The sequence below is a fragment of the Pagrus major genome, chromosome 7 (assembly GCF_040436345.1).
Source record: "Pagrus major chromosome 7, Pma_NU_1.0".
Taxonomy (NCBI): domain Eukaryota; kingdom Metazoa; phylum Chordata; class Actinopteri; order Spariformes; family Sparidae; genus Pagrus; species Pagrus major.
In genome coordinates, this window is record NC_133221.1 from 3,085,118 (window position 1) to 3,105,342 (window position 20,225).

Genomic DNA, 20,225 nt, shown 5'->3' on the forward strand with positions numbered 1-20,225 from the left:
ATTCTGATACGACTGTTAGTGTCATGGAAATGGACATTATTTTGAATGTAGCAAGACAAGAGGTAAACAAGGAGGACGTTTTGAGTTTGAACTAATGAGAAAACAGGAAAAATTAGGAATAGTGGCCCGTCTCCCAAATAAAGACCTGGTTCTGTCTGCCACTATACTAAGGCCAGTATCACACAGATCATTATCCTTTATATTTTGGTAATGTTTGAGACTAATTTATGTGCAGTTCTTCTACCGTGCGTTAGGGTTCGGTGTTGTTACAGAGTACATGTTTTACCAACACAACCTGCACTGAAAACTGTACGCAAGAGCAAAACAAGAACCTTCAGAACAAGAACCAAACAATAGCAATGAAATGAAGACATGCAACATGCGGGGACAAACACTGCAAACACACAAACGGCCAAACCAGGTCAAAACTGCTGAAATATGATGTTAATGGGATATAATGTTAGAGAGGCCAAGTACACATACATTTATCAACACACTCACACACCCTTGCATCACTTCCTCACACACACATTCATCGTAGCATGAAGAGCAAATATCAAATGTGGGTGGATAAACGGAAACATTAATGTATTAACAGACGGTTGTGTGAGTCAACAGGACGCCGACAGAGATGAGAGAAGTTAGATGTGAAGATGCATCTTCGGCGACACGTTTTCTCTTTCTCACCCCTAAATCACACTTGATGAACTGTTGTAGTTTCACTCATGAGTGATGTTTTCTCATGTTTGGAAGTGTAAGTCTGACCTGAGCAAGTCTTTTACAGTTTGAGGCTGAATGAACCGACTACAGTGTGATTCAGCGTGGAAAGAACAAGTACAATACAGTATACGGACGGTCCAACAACTTCATTACTGAAGGATGTTTTACTTTAATATTCAAGTAGCTCAAATTTAAACTTCACTAAGGTCTTTGATGCCAACAGATGAACATCTCTAAAGAAAACTACTCATTCTTCCCTCGTGTTGAACCAAACCGCTGAGTTAGTATAATGACCTATACTGCTGTTAGATGAACTAGACACTAGGGTGTGTTAGGCAGTTTTTCACATGATCTCCACAGCACTACAAGTGAAGTTTAGATGAGAGAAAGAGCATAAAAAGCTGATCACTGGTCAGATTGATGCATCAAATTCAGGGCTACAAGGAACAGAAGAGCAGTGGACAGTGTCACAGTAACCAAATACTCAGCCGACTTCAAAGTGATTAGTATTTTTATGAAGTATCCTGTTTAAGAGCTTGAGTCTCCTTCAGCAGCTTGTAAACAGAATACCTGGACACAGCTGCATTTACTGCTCTGCTGTTTTCCATCTCATCACCGGTAATGGTGCCATAAAACACATCCTCTATATTACCGGCGTGGTGTCGGCCGATGTATCTTTATTTATCGTTTATCATCAGATCTTTTATTGCACCGAGTAGCTAGAGATGCATCTGTGCTCGTGGCAGACCGTGGTCAGACATCTGGAATCACAATCACCAGATGTGCCGTACTTCAGCCAGATCTTGTTGAACTTTCACTTGCCCATAATAGATTAAAGTACTGCTGACGAAGATTTTACTTATCTTTTACTTCTAGAAGTAGCTCTTTTCTTCGGGAGAGACATCGAAACAAACTCGCTGGGTTATTTTCTCGTGTTGGTTTCGTGTTGTAGTTTTATTACAGCGTGATCAATACAATGTTTTTCCAAGTGAGACTTAAGTTGATGCATCTTTATGAAAGTAACGCCAACATCATAAATCTAAACAATTTTGAAGTCCTGTCGAAATCAGTTCAATTCATTTTATTGGATTGTGGATGTTGTGTGCCTTTTTAAAGGACCGGTTTAATCCAGGTCCACAAACCCAAACATCATCTAGATATTAACTCTGTTGGCTGTTCGATGTGCCATCAGATTTTGCTACTGGACCCAAAAGCTCTGAATTCAGTTTGCTTACGTGGACTATATTTTATTTTGCTCTGGATGAAAAGTTATAAACTCTTAGCTTCCCAGAATAAACACAGATCTGTTGTGTATTTTGGTTTTGTGATCTTTCCGTTTCAACACTGTCCACTCTGCTCATTTGTTCTTGTAGCCTAGCCAAAGAGTCGGCCATTTTGGCTCCGCTCCATCATACCTCATGTCGCCCAGTCTCTTGCTGAGGACCGTGCCCACTGTGTTAAGAGCTGCACTGGTCTTCTGTCCCGCCTGGGAGAGAGTCTCCTGAGTCTTCTTGTATCTACAGAGAGACAGAGAGAGAGAGAGAGGAGGTGGGATGGATGGAAGAATGGAGGGAGAGAGGAAAGGTGGGAACAGGAGAATGGACAGAGAACAATGGAGGAAAGAAAAGAGGACAGAGGACAGATGGTTGGAGAGGAATGAAGAGAAGATGTGGGATGGAGAAAAAGGAGGGAAAGGACAGAAAAAGGACAGGAGAGGAAGGGGAGAAAGAATAAAGGAGGAGGACGGATAGAGGGAGGAAAAGACGACAGTTAGAGCAGAAATAAACAAAATGGATGGAGCAAGGGGAAGAAGAAAAACAGGGCAGATGGATGGGAGAGGAGAGGGACGGGAGGTAAATTAGACCATTCGACCACAACGAACACAAAAGCTAACAGTGATTTAAGAGCTACACCCGCCACATGAAGAAGTGCAGTATTCACCACCCCAATGGTTAGTATTCACACAGAAATACAGTTAGACATCGCGGGAATGTAGACAACAGTAAGCAGAAAACCAGCCTCCGGTTTACTGCCACTACTCCCGTTCGACAAGTTTAATTTGACACGAAACAAACAGAAGACAGATTCTTTGTTTCAGCATCTACTCCATCTAATAAGAGAGTTAGTCAATTTTGCTATATAGTTATTCTCCTGAAAAAACCCCAAGTATAGAAGCACAGAGAGGATCATTATTAATATTAATGGCAGATGTGATTCAGCATGTCCCACTGCAGCCAGAGGGCTCGGGGATGATGAGTGTCGGTTTGTGTCAGTGCAATGAAAGAGAGCTCATGATGGAAAAATCAAACACTCAGGCTGACAAACAAACAAACATCTCTCAGGGTGTGGTCATTATATCAATATCACAATGCAAACACTATTCTCTGATGCACATTATGAAAATTCAACTGTCACACACTGTTGAATGTGCAAAACCAGTGTTTGTCCAAACACCACCACTACGGCCGATGTTAAATTACAGCAGTGTGCTCGGTTCACTGTAGTCAACTTTATTCTCCTCCTGCTCCACACTTCTTTTCCCACGTGGGGCCGTGTTTGTAGTGTTTTTCAACCTTTCATTCTACCTTTGCTTCCTCTCTCTGCCATCACAGATTGAGTATAGCTCTTATCTAATTATGGACGATGTATACGAGAGCGACTGCATAAATATGAAACAGGCTGAAAGGAAAAATTTAGTTTTAACAGTATGTTTTTAAATTAGCTTATTGGATTTCCAAAAAAACATATCTGGGATTCTTCCACGTACCACTAGAGGGAGCTCGCGTCTGACAGTTTGCAGATAAAGTGAAATAACAAAACCTTCATGCTCTTATGCCCGTTTCACACTGGAAAAAGACCCACAAACAACTGGCGTTCGTCTTGTGGGAACAACTACAATCAGGTCCAGCTCTGATTGGCTTGGATGGAAACATGACACACGGGTTGACGCACTAATTTTTCGCCCCTTTTCCAGCGTGATGCCTTTTTCTAGCATCAAATTCCATCTGCCTCCGCCCAGGCAACGCTCGAGCATCGTTTAAACTGCATCGAGTTTAAAAACTGAAGTAAAAGATATTAAAAAACCATCGTAACATTGTCAACTCAAACTACTTGCGGTATAAAAGCTTTCAAAGTGTTTCACGACAGTGTTTGACTAACGCAGCCTCGGGGAGTGGACGGCTACAGTTAACTTTTGTGGGCTGCTGCTAAACACTGCTTGAGATAAATCCAGGAAACAACATGCAGGTATTCAGGTGTCTAAGTTAGATGTCTTAGGTTAAATTATTTGTTTTCATTCCAGCTGTAATTCAATACATCAGTGACACCGAGTTGCCATGTTCCCTCTTTGTTTTCAGTACATTCCTGTCGTCTGCATTTTGCAGGAGCGCCTATTTACTCTGGTCTGACCTGCATATTTCTGGCTCCAGGTATGTGAAGTGGTGTGCAGACTTTTCTGTTCCATCTCTGCTGAAAATGATAAATTACGTAGACGTCTGCTCTGCTGTGTGGGATAACTTGTATTTTTAGAACGTGCATAAACTTTGCGTGCAGTGCAGCTTTTTTATTATTAATGATCAGCTGCCCGCCTGCACGTGAAGTCCCAAAAAATATGGCATGTCATGTTTTAATCTTGTTGCTTCTTCAAGAAGAAAATATTTTAAAAATAGATTTCAATGAATGAACAGGCCTGAAGCTCACATCACATCACCCAGCAGTGGTGAGTGAAGGCTGGGTGATGTGATGTGATGTGAGCTTCAGGCCTGTTCATTCATTGAAATCCATTTTTAAAATATTTTTTTCTCGATTAGAGGTCGTCAGTGAAAATTTTTTATAATTTTCTGGGTGTCAAGTCGTCAGATACCGACTAATTAACTATCTTTCTCCAGAATTGCTGATTTACAGATTTTATAGTCTGAGTCAAAATACATGTATTTGGTTTCAAAGAGCTGGGTGATTAAAAGTTTGAAAATACACCCACAAAAGCAAAGGAAACAGCTAGCTGCCTCTCAGCTCCACCTTCATTGTCATCCGACTCTCAGAAAGACGGTGTTCGTGAGTGTATTTCCCAAACTGTTGAACTATTCCTTTAAGAAAGTGGTTAGCTGGGATGTTAGCCTGCTCTGACGGGGATTTACAAGGTCGACGGGTGTTGTCAAAACTACACGTGCTAACAAGGACACACAAACAAACACATGCTCAGAAATATGCACAGAAACAATCGCTCAATTCATCAAACCGGCTGAAATAAACACTCCCTCACCGTCTGTATGCACACAAAACAAACACACACACACACCTTGGATGAAAGCCAACATCAGAATCAGCTGAGCCACTCAAACACACATCAGGTCTCGGCGGCAGATGGTTCACAGGAACGAGGCAAATACAGTTTTGGAGATAAGCTGTTGTGGCTGAGTATCAACACACGACTGTGTCCGTGTACATGGCTGACGATCCGGACTAAGTTCATAATTTTAGCAGTGCTCATTCGAAATCTGTAAAATCTGGAGGATCTGCTACAAAATGAAACTAAAGTCAGTGTGAACTGTATAACCTCGGCTTTAAAAAGGGATGTTTGTCTGACCTCAACAGCCACTAACACAACTAAAACCAGAAAACAAATATGCAGCGACGACCTCCACCATCACCATCACGAGAGCAAATGGAAAACACAAGAGGATGAACAGTCAAAAGATGAAAGAAAAACTCCCCCCCTGAAAAAGAAAACTCAAACTTAAAGAAACCTTAACTCATCTACAAAAAACAAAACAAGAACACAAAAGAGAAAGGGGTCAACTCACACTTCAGACTGGGCAATGTCATCCAAAGTGGCTGAGGCAGACAGATATCTGAAGACACAACAGCAGGATAATGAAACAGGGGGAAGAGACACACACTCACAATACAGTACAGTATAATACAACAGAGTTACACTTCCTCCAGATTTCTCTTTTCCAACTTCAAACCGACTTCCAGGCGTCTGTTTTTACTGACTGGATTTGAAGGTTTTCGCTTGACGTTCAGTTGGATTTTTTAAAAGGCTTTTAACATCTTTCTTTACAAGTCATACAGGAGAAATGACAGCGTTCACATCATAACACAACAATGTAAAATCACAGGAGTAATGTGAAGTATTTTTTTTTATCTCCCCCCAGAAATTATAGGTTGACATCTGGTGTATTTTCCAGCTTTCAGCAGCGAATCTGCTCCAGAACATTTCAAAAAGGGAAAGACAAAATTAAAACTTGAAGAGGACGACTAATGAGAATGAAAGTGAAAATCGATTTTGTGCTGCAGAGTACGTGAATATGACCCAAACAAAATGAGGTCAGTGGAACAGTAATAATCCTGGTTAATGAGGCAAACATGACTTTAGATTTATATTCACTTTTTGTAATTACATAAAAATGATACCAAGCTGTGTATCTGAGATAATGAAATCAAGTATTTTAGTTTAATAATCTAGCTGTGCTGTGAATTCAAACACTTCCTCTGAGCACCAGCTCTGTGGGGAAACTTCCCTACATCACATCTTCTTAAAACAACAACAACAATGGTTCTTTTCTTTAGAAGCTGAAGTTTTGAGGAAGTAAATTACTAAAATACGGTAACATGGTATCAGGTTTACTTCTGTAATGTATTGATTCAATAATTTTGACGTCCTGTGACTGTACAGTCATCGCGTTACAGCACTAAAATGTATAAACTAAACCCCAACCACAGGTGTCAAAGTAAGGGTCAAGACCACCACGAGAGGTTGTCCAATAATCTTGAGGAGTTGCGAGACAAGTACGAAGAAAGTTTTCTCTTAATGTAGCTTTTTCTTGTCAATTTCTGATTAATTTTGCTTCTTCAGGGTTCAACAAGATAGCCAGTGGGCATGTGCAACTAATGACCAGGTACGTAAGCAATGCTTCATTTTATAAGGGGTCACCAGACATGAAGGTTGGGCCGACTGATCTGGATAAAGTCTGGCAGTGTCGTGGCTGGGGTTGTTGCGGTTTTCCTAAAAGACTCTCACCATCTGTAAAGTGCTATATTACTTTACTGCTAATGCCAGATCAATCATTTCCTAAAGGCGCTACTTCCACTTGGCGAAATCAGAGTTGACCTTTATTTTGAAGTAGGCTAGTCACAGGAAATGCAATGTGTTCAGTTAGCACTGCTATCGTTCATCAAAAGTGTGTCTACAGAGCGAAACAACAGTTATTTTCTATGTCTTTTGACAGCAGATCAATCTTAAATATGTCAGTGAGTGGTTTCATTCATTACCATTATCAGGTTCCTTGCTAACACAACAAATACGTGTTGTCAAAAAAAGCAAAACGATGGTGGAGGCCGTGGGCAAGTAATGTAATCATTGTATGCCCAACCACTGTGTAACACCGGGAACACCGATGACTGCAGCAAGACTACTTGTTGATAGCAAGTTACACAGTAACATACTGTAATCATAAGTATTAGGCTACAACACTTTGTTTTCCGGCTGGCATGACGAGAACGTAACTGTATAACACATAACATTTTAGCAAAATTATGCTTCAATTATTGAAGTAAAACCTACGTCAATAAGTGAAACAAAACTACAGAACAGCAGATGAAGACGGATGCTCTGACAAACGAAGATACTCAGTGTCTTGAATTTGAAATTATAGTAAAAACTAAGATGTGTTCAAAAAGATTAAACTTCACAAGCAAACTTTCAAAACAACCGAGAAGAAAACGCTCCCAGATTAAGATCTGCTGATGAAGAAAAGGCCTCAGACTTTCACAGAGCCACGAATCTGCATTTATCGAGAAATAGTTTGAACAAGATTCAAGATTAAGATAACCTTGTTTGTCAGAAAGGAAATGTGTCTCAACCAATGACAGGTAAGGATTGATCCGGCTTTGAGAGGCTTTTTTTGTTGCATTATATTTTGGCGATTACATTTTCTTCCATCATTTAGATAATAACAGCCTGTCACGAGCTAACCTCCACTACTTCCTGATAACAGGTACTGGTTTCCATTCATATCCTTCTGACTCAATATTACAGTAACTGTGTTCAGTAAATGTGTGTACAGGAAGCGGTGAAGGCGAAATGACCGTTAGTGGAAAAGCTGAAGGAGTTTTTGTTTCGGTGTAGAAAAACAGTCCCATAGTGACTCAAAGTGACAGCAAACAGGTTAATAGATCAAACACCAGACTGCACAGCATGTTCATGATTAGCGACAAAGCAAGCTAAAACACACACTCTCAAACACACACACGGAGTCCTGCCTGCATGTTATCTAGAAAAAGAGAGGAAGTGTGTTTGTGCTGACTGCTCTGGACAACAATAGCACAGCAGAGAAGGAAGCAGAGATCTGACTTTACATTCATCTGTGGAGGCTTTGACCGCTGAATGTTTGAACGCAGGAGGTGATAAGACTCCTGATCACAACACAGTGAACGTCTCACTCATCAGCTGAAGTAGGGTTGGACGACGTCTGCCGAATTGCCGTATGACGACGTCTACAGTGAAACATCGTGATGGACGTTGACATCGTTGTTTACGAATGTGAGGCAGCGTGGCCCCTCAGTGTTGTCGTAAGGCAGCAGTTGTGTATTAGCTCACCACTGTAGCCGCCGCTGTTTCCCAGCGTTGCTCTGACATGAATCTCCAACCGTCTCCCGTTACCACCGACATACATCCCTGTGCACATGTCCTCAATTTAGCTTTGTTCAGCCTCATATGCATAAAACAACGCTGGTCGACTAGCCAATGAAGCTAAGCTAAGAAAACTGTAAAAACAGCACGACTGAGAGAAACAGCTGCCCGTGGAAAATAATATACTGCTGCCACAAATTTAACTGAGTGTCTTGGGTTCTCCTAACTGAGCTGGTTTAATAAGAAAATAACGGGACATGGAGACGTGACGTTAGTGCACCGAGCAGCTTCATGCTTCTTTTCCTCTCCCCACATATCACTAACAACAACAACTCTAGCCCTACGGCAACTCAGAGGGGACACAGCACTTAATTGTGCTCTCTGGTGGGGAGCCTTTTAAATCGTGATGGTCATGGATTAGTAGTCGATGACTGTCAGCCATCGGCGATGGACGATGGCGTAGTTCATCGGCCCAACCCTGAACTGAAATAATACTTGTATATTTAAGTGACTGCAGACACATGACAGCTTCATATAAGAGCTTATCGTACTGAAGGATAGTGTTTTGCATGTTGCAAAATCATTTTCATGATTACTGGATTAAGCAGCATATCCTCCAGTTTAAGATGCTGGATGCAGCAAATGTTTACATTTCTGCTTGAAAACTAATAATTATCAGTATAGTTGGGAGCTAATTTTCTCTCCCTCGTATTCAGACCAGCAAAAATATGTGACGTGGCGGACCTGATCACAACAAAACTCCAAACAGTGCATGAAAGTGATGCTGTGCAGTTTGGTTTGTAATGTTATATCAATGTAGTGGCATATGCTGCAAACTTGCAGTCTACATTTCCACGCATCGTATCAGTGTTTCTATTGGCTGACGGAGCCCAAAGTTGAGCAAGAATTAGCCGCAAGACTGTCGGACTCTGCTGGAGTTCCCACCAAAACAAGAAATCCATGGTTGCTTTTGGTGCAGGCTTTAACACAAGTGAACAGGAGATTGTGCCAATATATTCACCAGACAAAAGTGCGATAGGACTGTAGTGTCAGTAAGCACTTATGGTGAGCCTCCCCGGAGGCAGCTGGAGCTTTCTCCAAAACATCAAGTCCTTATTTTTAAATCTGCCGTTCATAAATCAGAGATCGAGCAACTACTGGCAGAGTTTTACACACAATAGATGCATTTGACATTTCCAGCAGCAGCAACAGGTTTGTTTGATTGATTAACGGGAAAAAAAACAAAATGGCACCGACGCCACCTCTTACTCCTCAAAGTAAAAGTTTAAAAAAAAGAAAAAGGTACGTTCACTCTGTTTGACTGACAAATCTGGTTGTACATGCAGAGCTAAAACCTCACACCAATCACAGCTTTGTATTTAACATGGCACACTATAACATAAAAGATGAGCCAGCAGACAGCAGGGCTGCTTTTTTTTTTTAAACCCTGGATAAATAGTGTTACAGTAACAGGAGACGGCTCTGCTGCAGACAAGGCCGGCCTCTATATCCTGACTTACATCCGCACAATGCTGCTTACTGTATAGCACAGTGACTTCACACACACACATACACACACACACCCCTCTCACAGTACAGCGCCTGTCCATACAACACTTCACTGTTTAACTGCTGCATTTGTTTCACAGCAGAGAAAACACTCCCGTCTACATTCAGGATTTATTTTAAAGGAGGAGAATCCCAGTTGTACCACTAAAATGCTGCCGAACAGTTCAGAAAGAGAAGTCAGAAGGGGGATATTGTTTGTTGTCACATGGCTGTAGAAAAAAGACGCTGACACTTAAATTCTGTAACAAAAAAAACGTGTTATGCTAATAAAGCACGATTAACTGAGCTGCAAATTGAGTTGACAGTTGACTGACTCCCTCCACCCACTTCAGTTTTCATGGCAACCCACTCCGAGTCTTTGTGCCTCCAACTTATTCATAATTCATTACCCACTTATTTCTTTGTTTAGATCACTTGGGCTCTGTGCACCTCATAGCCTCTCTCTCTCTCTCTCTCTCGTCATGTGACTAATCAAAACACCGTCTCTCTCTCTCTCGCTCTCTCTTCCCTCCCTCCACCTCGCTCTCTCACATTCCTGTCCTCTCCTCCCACTCGTTCCTGCAGGAGCGAGTCTGTGCCGCCCGTCTGGTCGCCAGGCAATGACCGGGGCGCTCGGATGTGCGAGTGCATGTGTTGTTACGAGATCTGAACACTCACTTCCTGTACTGTAACTTGGCATTGTGCTTGTACAATGATGTGCCCGCATTGCTCGTGTTTCTGCCTTCCTAAACAAATCTGTGTAATAATCCACGATTATTCTGGCCGTGTTGAAAAAAAAAAAACACATAATCGAAAAAGACCCAAGACAGAGTGCGTGAGAGATGTGTGAGCAGACATGTCCGTCTATTTCTGTGTGCGAAAAAAAAGCAGAACAAACCATGACCAGCGCACCTGCCGCTGTTTGTGTAAAAGTCAAGAAGAGTGTCAGCAGCCTCACCCTGTCAGGATAAGCTTAACTATCTGAGAGAGCCTGCCAATCCAGTTCATTTCAGAGGCAGCCACATGGAAAATTCCATTAGCGTCAGACTTTTACAGCAGCAGCAGCAGCAGCAGCAGCAGCTCGGTGGAGGCCGGGCAGAAAAATTCTCAGATTTCATGTTTTTCTTGTCTGGATTCTTACAGAAGTCGCACAGAAGCATCCTAAAAATCTCAAAACCAACTCCCGGAGAAACTTTACAACTAAGAGTTTGCTGAAAATAAGCAGAAGAAACAAGAGAGAACGGAGAACTACTTGTTTTTTTAATGCGTGTCCGATCTTTTAGCTCAAATTATCTCTGTTTACATGGTGAAAACTGGTTTAAATGTAAAAACAATAAATATGCAAAACTGCCATACTGGTGTTTAACCAATATGAAAAGGCCTGTGACTATTGAAGAGGAAGCTTTAGTTTCTCACGGTGATGATAGATAAAGATGACGGCTTGATATATAAATATGTGGCCATCTGCTACGACTGAACCCAAAAGTGACAAAGAAAACTAACATACACTACAAAAATTCAGATATGTCACAGATTAAACAATCTCAATTTTGAGTAGTGTCATTTGTCTTTGTATATCAAAAAGAGTGACGCCCAGATCCCTTTTTTTTCCCCCGATGCTTCGAGTATCAAGTACCTGTCCATACCAAGTTCTGTTTTGTTTTGTAGATTTTCTTTCAAACATAACACAGCCGCACATCGTACACCGAAGCTAGTGATTCTCAACCTTTCAGAGCAACATTAGCACTTTACAGTTGCACGTCTGTGGCCAGCAGCCTACAGAGCTCATCAGTGACCTGCCTCTTTTTGAACAGCTCCAGTTCTGGAGGTGAATTCCTGTTCATTCACTCCATTTACGTTCCAGAAAATCATTATATAAAAGATGTTCAAGCCTGGAACAAAACCTTCCAACTCCGAGATCAATTGTGACCATAAAATATTTGATTTGGAGCATTAAGAAAAATTGTCTGTGTACACAATTATTTAAAGAGTGGAAGACTTTCATCCTCTAACCATCGCACGATTCCTTTCAATGACTTCCAACTCAACTCTGACCCATCTCTAAAAAAAAAAACACAGCATGGTTGCTGTGTGGTAGCGGTAACTCGCTAACCAACGTGACTTTTTGGGTGTGGTAAACATTTCATTGTAACCACGAGCTCCACCAATCAGAGACGCTGCTGTTACACCGTTTGTGGGTTGTGTCCTACTTCCCCATGACATTGCAAATAACGTGTTTTGATATCATACAGACTTGTGGCTTCTACAGGATCACTTACGATTGTTTCACAGTCTCATAGCTCGTAGAAAGTCTGACCTGGATGGTTTATGGCTGATGATCAACATCCTCCATTCGGGATATGAGGGTATTTTCACTGTTAAGCTCTGTAGTCCCTGACATCAGATCCATTAACGTGGCCACTAATTACTAATAGAAGCAGGATGTTGCTTTCTTCACTTGCCAGATTTGGCATCAGCTGAACGCTGCTTATTGTAAATCGTTACATCATTTCTGTTTTTCCATTCTGTGCCAACTGATTTTATTTAGCCAATTAGCCCTCAGGCTGAAATCATTATGTAATTGGCAGCTATTTCTAGCGTCAGGCTTAATGGAGTCTGATTTTCAACACATGAATGGTGAATTTGGGATACCTAGCTAATCAATTGTTGATGACAAATGTAAAAGTCTAACAGACAAGCTAAAAAAACATCAGGTGGACTGATCATACAACAACGCAGCCATCCTCAGCTCATCTCACAGCTATGAAAACATCCCTGTGATTTTCTCGTTTTGTGTAGCAAAAACGCAAACACAGATTCAGACAACTAAAAGCAGACAGGAAGCGTCAGAGAGCTTAAAATATAGAAGAATGCCGATTTGGACAGGAAGTTGAGAGGAGGACATGTGTCATCACTTCTGGACAGAGGAAGAGAGGACACCTGACCTCTGTGAGAGGAAGTAAAAAAAAAAACAACAGATGGATGATACTGATAGGAGGAAGGTAGAGACAGAAAACTGAAGAGAAAGAACAGAGAATAATATAAATGTATATGATAACAGAAAAACACAAGCGACAGATAAGAGAAATCCTCCCAGGTCTGAAACTTACTTAAAAAAATCTGATTAAAAGGTGAGTCAGAGGCCACAGTGGACAAACACAGATTCAGGTAGATCAGTTATGTAACTCAGTCTGCGGCGTTAAGAACCGAGACGCTCGTCAAATCCCACTTTGGTGCTACAAGTCGAGCCACACATGCAAAAGGAGCTCTGACAGCAGCACCGATTCTGAGTGTATGAAAGTAGACTCCTCAAGATCCAGAAAAGCTCCTGAACAGCGCCAAAGAGGCGTCGACATCCATGAAAACTTCATGCTCAAACAAATCTGAAATAAAAAACTAAAGAAAAAAGAATAAACAGACTACAGATAAAATGTTTGTCCTCCCAACAGACCCGAGGTTAAACACCAACTGTCGAGCTGTAAGTGTTCTCAAACATGGTTAGAAGGTGAGAGCGGAGAGGCATCGACGGTGAGTAAAAAGTCAGAGCGTGAGAGAGCAAACACAGGAGAAGGCCAGACATCACCGCAGCAAACAGTGCATGGACTCACAGCTCCAAACTGGAAACTCTCTCATTCCACTCGCCCAGTTTCTCAGCGGTTCTCACATAGCTAAAAACAGAGACATGAAGGTGTTACACTGCGGGAGGTTCAGCACGGATTCAAAGCAAGCTGGCTCGAAAGAGGAAGCCAGGGGTTAGACAATCCCAAAGAATCTTATCAATTAAGTTTTGACTGTTTAAACAGGGTCTTAATGATGTAAATAATGATGTGAGTGTCTTTTAAAATCTCTTGCTGTTATTAGTGAGAATTAAAATGCAGCGATTCAAAGTGCAATACCATTTTTGTTTAGTGTGAGTTCATCTTAAAATGCTTAATCTCCCAAAAACCTGCACAAACTAAGCTAAAAGGTTACGTAACAAAAAAGTCATAATTATCAAGAAAAAGTACTGAAGTTGTGTCATTAATTTGGCACATTTTTTTCATCTAATTTTGCCAATTAAACACACAAAACATATTGATCCAAAACCATTCTGACTGTAGAAAGATTAACAAAACACTTCTTAACACTCCACAAGTTATTTGAACTGTGTACATTTTTTTTAGCTTTTGAGATGGGCGCATTTTAATGAGCAAAGTGCAACGGCATTATTAGAGTTTCATCTGCAATTTCCCTCGTATCTATATAAGTATTTTTTCTTATTGTGATGTAATTTCCCAGATTATCTTAAAATGCTTAAAGTCAATAAACCATAATGAGTTAAAAAAAAACAGTGTTAATATGGTTTAAGCTGGCAACTTATCGACCAAGAAATTAGTATAAATGAAGTAAGCAGCAATGTTCTTCACTAATCGCACACTCGGGGCTCCAGTGTTAAAGATGATTAACAGAGGACGACGTCACTGATGAGTTAAATGGAACAATCCCAGATCTGATCTGACGACAGCGGCGTGAAATCTGTAAATGACTGACGAGCAGTTTCATGATGATTCGATGGGAAGAGGAGCTTTAAGGTTACAGGCCAAATAATACTGAAGCATTTAGCTTCTTAGTTGGGTCAGTGACGGTGTGACAAAGTGAAGCGTACTGTAAATATTCATGTGTTGATATATCATGTTAGTCGTGATGCCAGCAGATCACAACTTTTTCTGTTAACTGTCGGGTTATCGATAATCGATATACTGCATGAAGTATATTGTAGGTGTCCATTAAAAACCTCTTCAAAATATTATAAGTCTGATCATTAGTCCTTGATCCTTTAGATAATATGAGAGCAGTTTGTTTAGCTCGAGCCAACATTATTCAAGATTTATATAGGTCAGACTTTATATTTAATAAATTATAAGTAGGTTATAAAAGAGTACCCATCTAATAGTTTGCATAACCACCACATGAAATATTAAACATGCTGAATGATGTGCTTGTTTCCTAAATGAGGGACTGAGCTCATCTTCTTAATGTGATGGCGATGGAGCGCAGTGATAATTGCTTTTTCCTGGAAAAACTCAATAATGACTTTCAGCAGCATCATTTTCCAAACGTCCTCCTCCTTCAAACGTCCTGCTGAGGTTTACAGCTGCTCAATTAATCACGTGTAACCATATCTTACTGTATTAGTGATAAAGACCAATTGTCGAAATCTGATGATGTCAAAGCATAAAATCTGATTTCGAACAGAGCAGCTGCTGTGCCTCTGTGTCGCCTTGTTTTAAAAGGTTCACAGTCGTCCTGTTTAATGTAAACCTCTGCAGAAGCTAATCTGAAGACTTCAGAAGCTGATGTGTCACCACAGGATGAGTCATTTCGTGATGCAGCAGTTACCATCAGAGAATGAGTCAAGATGCTCGACATCATCTGGGGCGAAACATTTGTTTTTAAAATGTTGATTCTTTCATTTGTCTTTCTAAAAAGCCACAAATTATACTAATGAGCTGATCTCATGTCAGTTACATTTTGGAAATTTAACAGCTACAGCGTTATCGCACTAAACCTACCGATACGTTACCGATTGGTTAACGGCGTAGCGTTTTACAGCCTCGAGTTCGAGAGCAGTCGCCATCTTGGCTTTTTGGCGCCATATTTGCCCATATTTGGACAAGATGGTCAAACTGAGGGAGGATACGGTTGGTTGCCCCTTGTCAGTCACAAGGTAGCCACGCTCCAAAGCATACCGTACTTTATCGTCTATTTTACCCTGAATAGGAACGTAATTAGCAAAATGAACATCACGCTGTATTGAAGAAGACTTGAAACTAGCGATTGAGATTGAGGTGATAAATCACATGAGAAGCTGTGCTCAGATATAAAAAATAAATTAAAGGCCGAGGAGTGATCCAGCAGAAAAACATTGAGGAAGAAAAAAGGAAGAATATTGAATCAAGGCTACGTCGACTACGACTACTTAGTAACAGGAACAGGATAATTTTGCCGTTTAATTCGAGAAAAAACAAAAGGATAAAATGATTGTCACCTTATAAACTTGTAAGCTGTGAAAGAAACTGCAGTGAGATGCTTTGGCCTTCAAGCCAACTAGGTCCAAATGTTTGTTTAGCATACAAGTAAATAGTAATTTGATAATCTGGTCGAACAGAAGCAAAGTTTGACTTAACTCTCACAAACAAACCTGAGATTAAGTTGAGCATATTAAACTTTCTACTTCACATGAAACATGATCTCTTAACGATTTACTTCAGGTGTCTCAGAAACCAGGTTTAATTGATACATACGCGTTGGAGGTCTGTACGTCTTGCCAGCTCTTGGTGAGGTTCTGCCTGAGTTCGTTGAGCGGGCTGAGGCCCAGTTTCCTCTTCAGCTCTGCGGCGTGTCTCTCTTTGGCTGACAAAACCTGACGCAGGGTGTTGATCTCCTCCTCCACCTGAAACACAGCAGACACACCACGAAGAGTTACGTCTAGAGGTTTTGGCTCTTCTCTTTTCTAGATTTCTAAAAGTGGATTTATATTTGTATTCCATGAAGAAACCCAGTTTCTATCATGTACCGTTTGTACTACCAAATTCAAATCATCCTCTCTATTGAGTCATGTTGGCAAACGTCTCCCAGAGCTTGAAAAAAAGAAACCTCTTCTTTGCTGCCTCGTCCTTATTTTGATTTCCTAACATTTCTCTCTACTATGATCACTATGCTGTCTTACTGTCAGGCTGCCACAGCTCTGACTCCACAGTTTTCACTGTGTTGGAGCCCATTTTTTCCCCCAGCGCTGCTCGAGAGACGCCAAGAAAACTGAACCAATATGTGTTTTTGATTAAACAACAGGCCTTTTTCATACCAGAGTTGTTCTACTTGTAGTAGCAGAGAAAGCACATGTTCAGCTAATACTATTATTGACTGCTTTGTCAGTATAACAGTTAGCCACGCCAGTGTGCAAGCATGCACAGATTTATGGAAATAAAAAGCAGCCATCATTGTTATAACTATAGCTGCACTTTTCCCATTTTCACTCGCCATGAACAGGAGTGTGTTCTGATTCTTATAACCAGCTGTGATAATGTGATTTTCTTCTGTTTTCTTTCCTCCTCTATGACAATAAACTGAATATCTTTGGGTTTTCTACATTTTCTGCCATTTACAGACCAAACAACTCATCGATCATTGGTTGCAGCCTGACCGCTGATGTCTTAAAGTTGCTTGCCAAGTCTGTTCAGCAGCCACACATTTATATTTCATAATAATACAACAGCAAAAAATCTATCAGGGAAACATGAAATAAAGGTTGTGATTATAATTACAGCACACGAAACAATCAAATCTTGACATCTGTGAAGCTGAAACCTGACTTTTGTAAATGATTATTGACGTTTCAGCAATGATAGGTCACTCTTTAAGCCCGGCAGTTACATGTAAAATAAAAAAATACAAGACAGGAACCCACACACTGGAATCAGAGCTCCCTCAAGCTTTCATTCAACCCAACACAGGTTTTCTTCAGGCCTGAGAAAAGATGTTGTGTCAAAACATTGCTAGTAAAAGCAAAACACACACGATGATTTCAGGATTACATGTAAACACCTGGAGATTTAGGGACATCTCAGCCCTACCTTGGTGAGCTCAATGCGGAGCTCCTCGGCCTCTTCCTCTGTCAGGCCCGGGGGAAGAGGGTTGGCCGCGTTTCCAACCGCTCCCTCCACCGGCACATCGGACAGGCTTTCTGATTGATCCACAACGAGACCCTTGTTAGGAGAGTTCAGGTTGATATCTGGAAGAGAAGACAGCGAGAAGGAGAGAGGAGGAAGAGAAATAGTTAATGTAAAAAAAGTGAAATCCAGACGCAGCAGAAAGGGTTAACAAATACACAATTAGATCTGTTAGAGTGTTAAAAGCCAGGCGTGGTTTACTCAGATGATCCCTCTCTCAGTATCTATTTCACACACAGTAACTGAGGCCAGGAAGAGGCTTGTGTGGCCAGCAGGAGATATCCGACAGGAAGAGAAAGTGGCAATTAGCAGAGTTAGGAGTTGAACTGCACTCTGGGAGAGTAACTTAAGACCTCTCTGTCTGAGAACCATTAAAACCTTTCACTTTCTTTCCTTCTACACAGGAACGACCAGAGATAACAGACAAGAGAAGGACGAAACTGTTTGGAAAAGAACAAAACACAGACACAATCTATTCTTGAGTTAACTTTACTTCATCCAGAAATAGTTGGCAGAACAAAACACCAGTGTGAACACTGAAATCTTCCACTGTCAGCATTTCTATGAGGATGACTTCATCTTGCGTCATTCACCTGAGGAAACCATCATGAATTTGGCAGCTACGGGAGCCTGGCACAGTCGGGGTTGGCATGGAGGACAAGAAAAAAAATCTATCTGCCTGAAACACTGGGTAAAAATAGACTTTATGCAGTTCTGGTCCAACACTCAAGCAGTATTTATTCAGTGGGCGAACCAATTATGAAAGGTAAACACGCCTCGCATTGCCTACAAACACACCCAGTGACTTCAACACCGCTGAACAGCCAGTGTTGATCTCTCTTCAAGACTTGTTTTACTTCACTTCTTACCAGAATCTGAGCATGAAATCAGATCTGAATGCAACACTGAGTTTGACATTATTCCCTGATTGCATGCGGTACCGTCCCTACACGACTGAGTGCACACTGGTTTGCACAACACCAGACAACAGTAGCACAAACACAGCAGTGTTGTTAGCTGTATCTGCAGGTAGTAATGCCGTGTGATCCAGGGTCTGAGCAGAAACATCCGCATATAGGCTGGAAACAGATCTGACGGCTCCTCCCTCAAGGTGTATTGATTCAGCCCGACCGCAGAAACAACAACAGCAGCGAGGTTAAAAACAGACAACAAGGCTCATATGAGAATAAGATGCCTACAAAAAACTAATTCCCTCCTGAGATTTGGATTTATTGATCAATAACGTTCAATCTCAGATTTTCTTTAGCCATCACACATTGAATTATATCCTACACTTCCCAGAATGCCATCTGAGACCTGGAAGTAGCCGTAAAACCTGTTTTTACTCTGTGCACTTTACTCAACCTGGACAACTGGACTGAAAGGTAGAAACTGATGGAATAGCAGCACAGCGCTGGACTGTAAAGAAATTTATAAATGTTGAAAAGAGGGCAGCGATACGCCGCCGCAGCGTCTAGTCGGTCTGACCCAAAGAAGAAAGAAGGACCAGCAGCATTTTTGTTGTGCTGTTGTCACTACAGAAGTACTTGCATACTGTAATATTTCCCTGTAAATAGTACGCAGTTCATGTAGTATTAGTTTCATACTTTGGTTTCAGACGTACTAAACAACCTCACAAACTGTTTTAGCGTATGAAACAACATGTCGGTAAAGAGTTTCAGATGCAGTCAGGGGCTGAGTTTTTTTGCTAACGCCAGAAAAATGCTAAGCAGAGATAGTTAAAGAAGCCTAGTTATCGCCAACAACTTCTCCAAGTAGCTCGTTATTTACATAAAGAAGTCGATGAAGACACTGATGCCTCGTCACTCCATGAACGAGCGTAACTCTGGCTGCAGGCGTGCTCACATCAGCTGCAGCTGCTGCAGGAGAGTTGGCTTTAAGGCCGTCAAACACAGTCTGTAAATACTGAGGCATGCGTTTGATTGCAGCCACACCCCTCAGCTGAAAAACCCAACCTTGCTGCTGCATTGCATCCTGGTCTATTTCCTGTTGATATGGATACATGTATTAGTCTCTGTGGTAAATCTATGATGGCTCTCTCCCTGCGATCGCTTAACGTCTGCACAAAATGGCAGCTCCTTAATGACGCTGTTGGATGTTTGATTTAGACTGACACCAAACCTGACGTCTATTGTTGGTGTTTTTTTTGAAAGATGCATCGTTATGTTATTCTTTTAGGAGGTCATGTGAGACTGCATCAGTCAGGAGAAGTCCCCGGCTCGGGCAAAAATCCTATTCTCAGGTTTCACAGCATCGTTCAGGAAACGGTAGCAACAGGATTTTATTTGGACAGACATGCCCTAGTTCACGTCACACTTAAAGAAACGCAGACAATCATTTCCTGAGGCACAGGAGGCCCGATACAACATGACATGTCTGTCACGGCCTCTCATCATTACAGACTACGAGATGCAGCCCTGAAGTCTAATTAGAACGTCCCCAAAGGGATATTTATAGTCAGAATGAAAAATGAACGTGATGATATAAGGAGAGATACTTTTGCTGTTATCAAATCTGCTGAACAGTTAACTCACTCAATTTCCAGATGATTGTTTTCTGTCAGTAACTCTGCCTGTAGATCAGATCAAACACTG

General features: G+C 41.3%; 1 protein-coding gene across 4 annotated transcripts in view; it reads right to left on the reverse strand.

Annotated features, from left to right (window-relative positions):
* The window catches only part of tpd52l2b (tpd52 like 2b), a 29,515-nt gene that overhangs the window by 7,266 nt on the left and 2,024 nt on the right, over positions 1–20,225 (reverse strand). For 2 of the 4 annotated variants that reach the window (XM_073469773.1, XM_073469775.1), the window contains exons 2-5: positions 17,515–17,672; positions 16,186–16,334; positions 5,523–5,570; positions 2,136–2,237 (exon numbers count right to left, since the gene is read on the reverse strand). In XM_073469773.1, the coding sequence (XP_073325874.1) occupies positions 2,136–2,237; positions 5,523–5,570; positions 16,186–16,334; positions 17,515–17,672 (457 nt within the window). The remainder of the gene's footprint in view (positions 1–2,135; positions 2,238–5,522; positions 5,571–16,185; positions 16,335–17,514; positions 17,673–20,225) is intronic. The other 2 variants (XM_073469774.1, XM_073469776.1) reach the window with 1 other exon arrangement.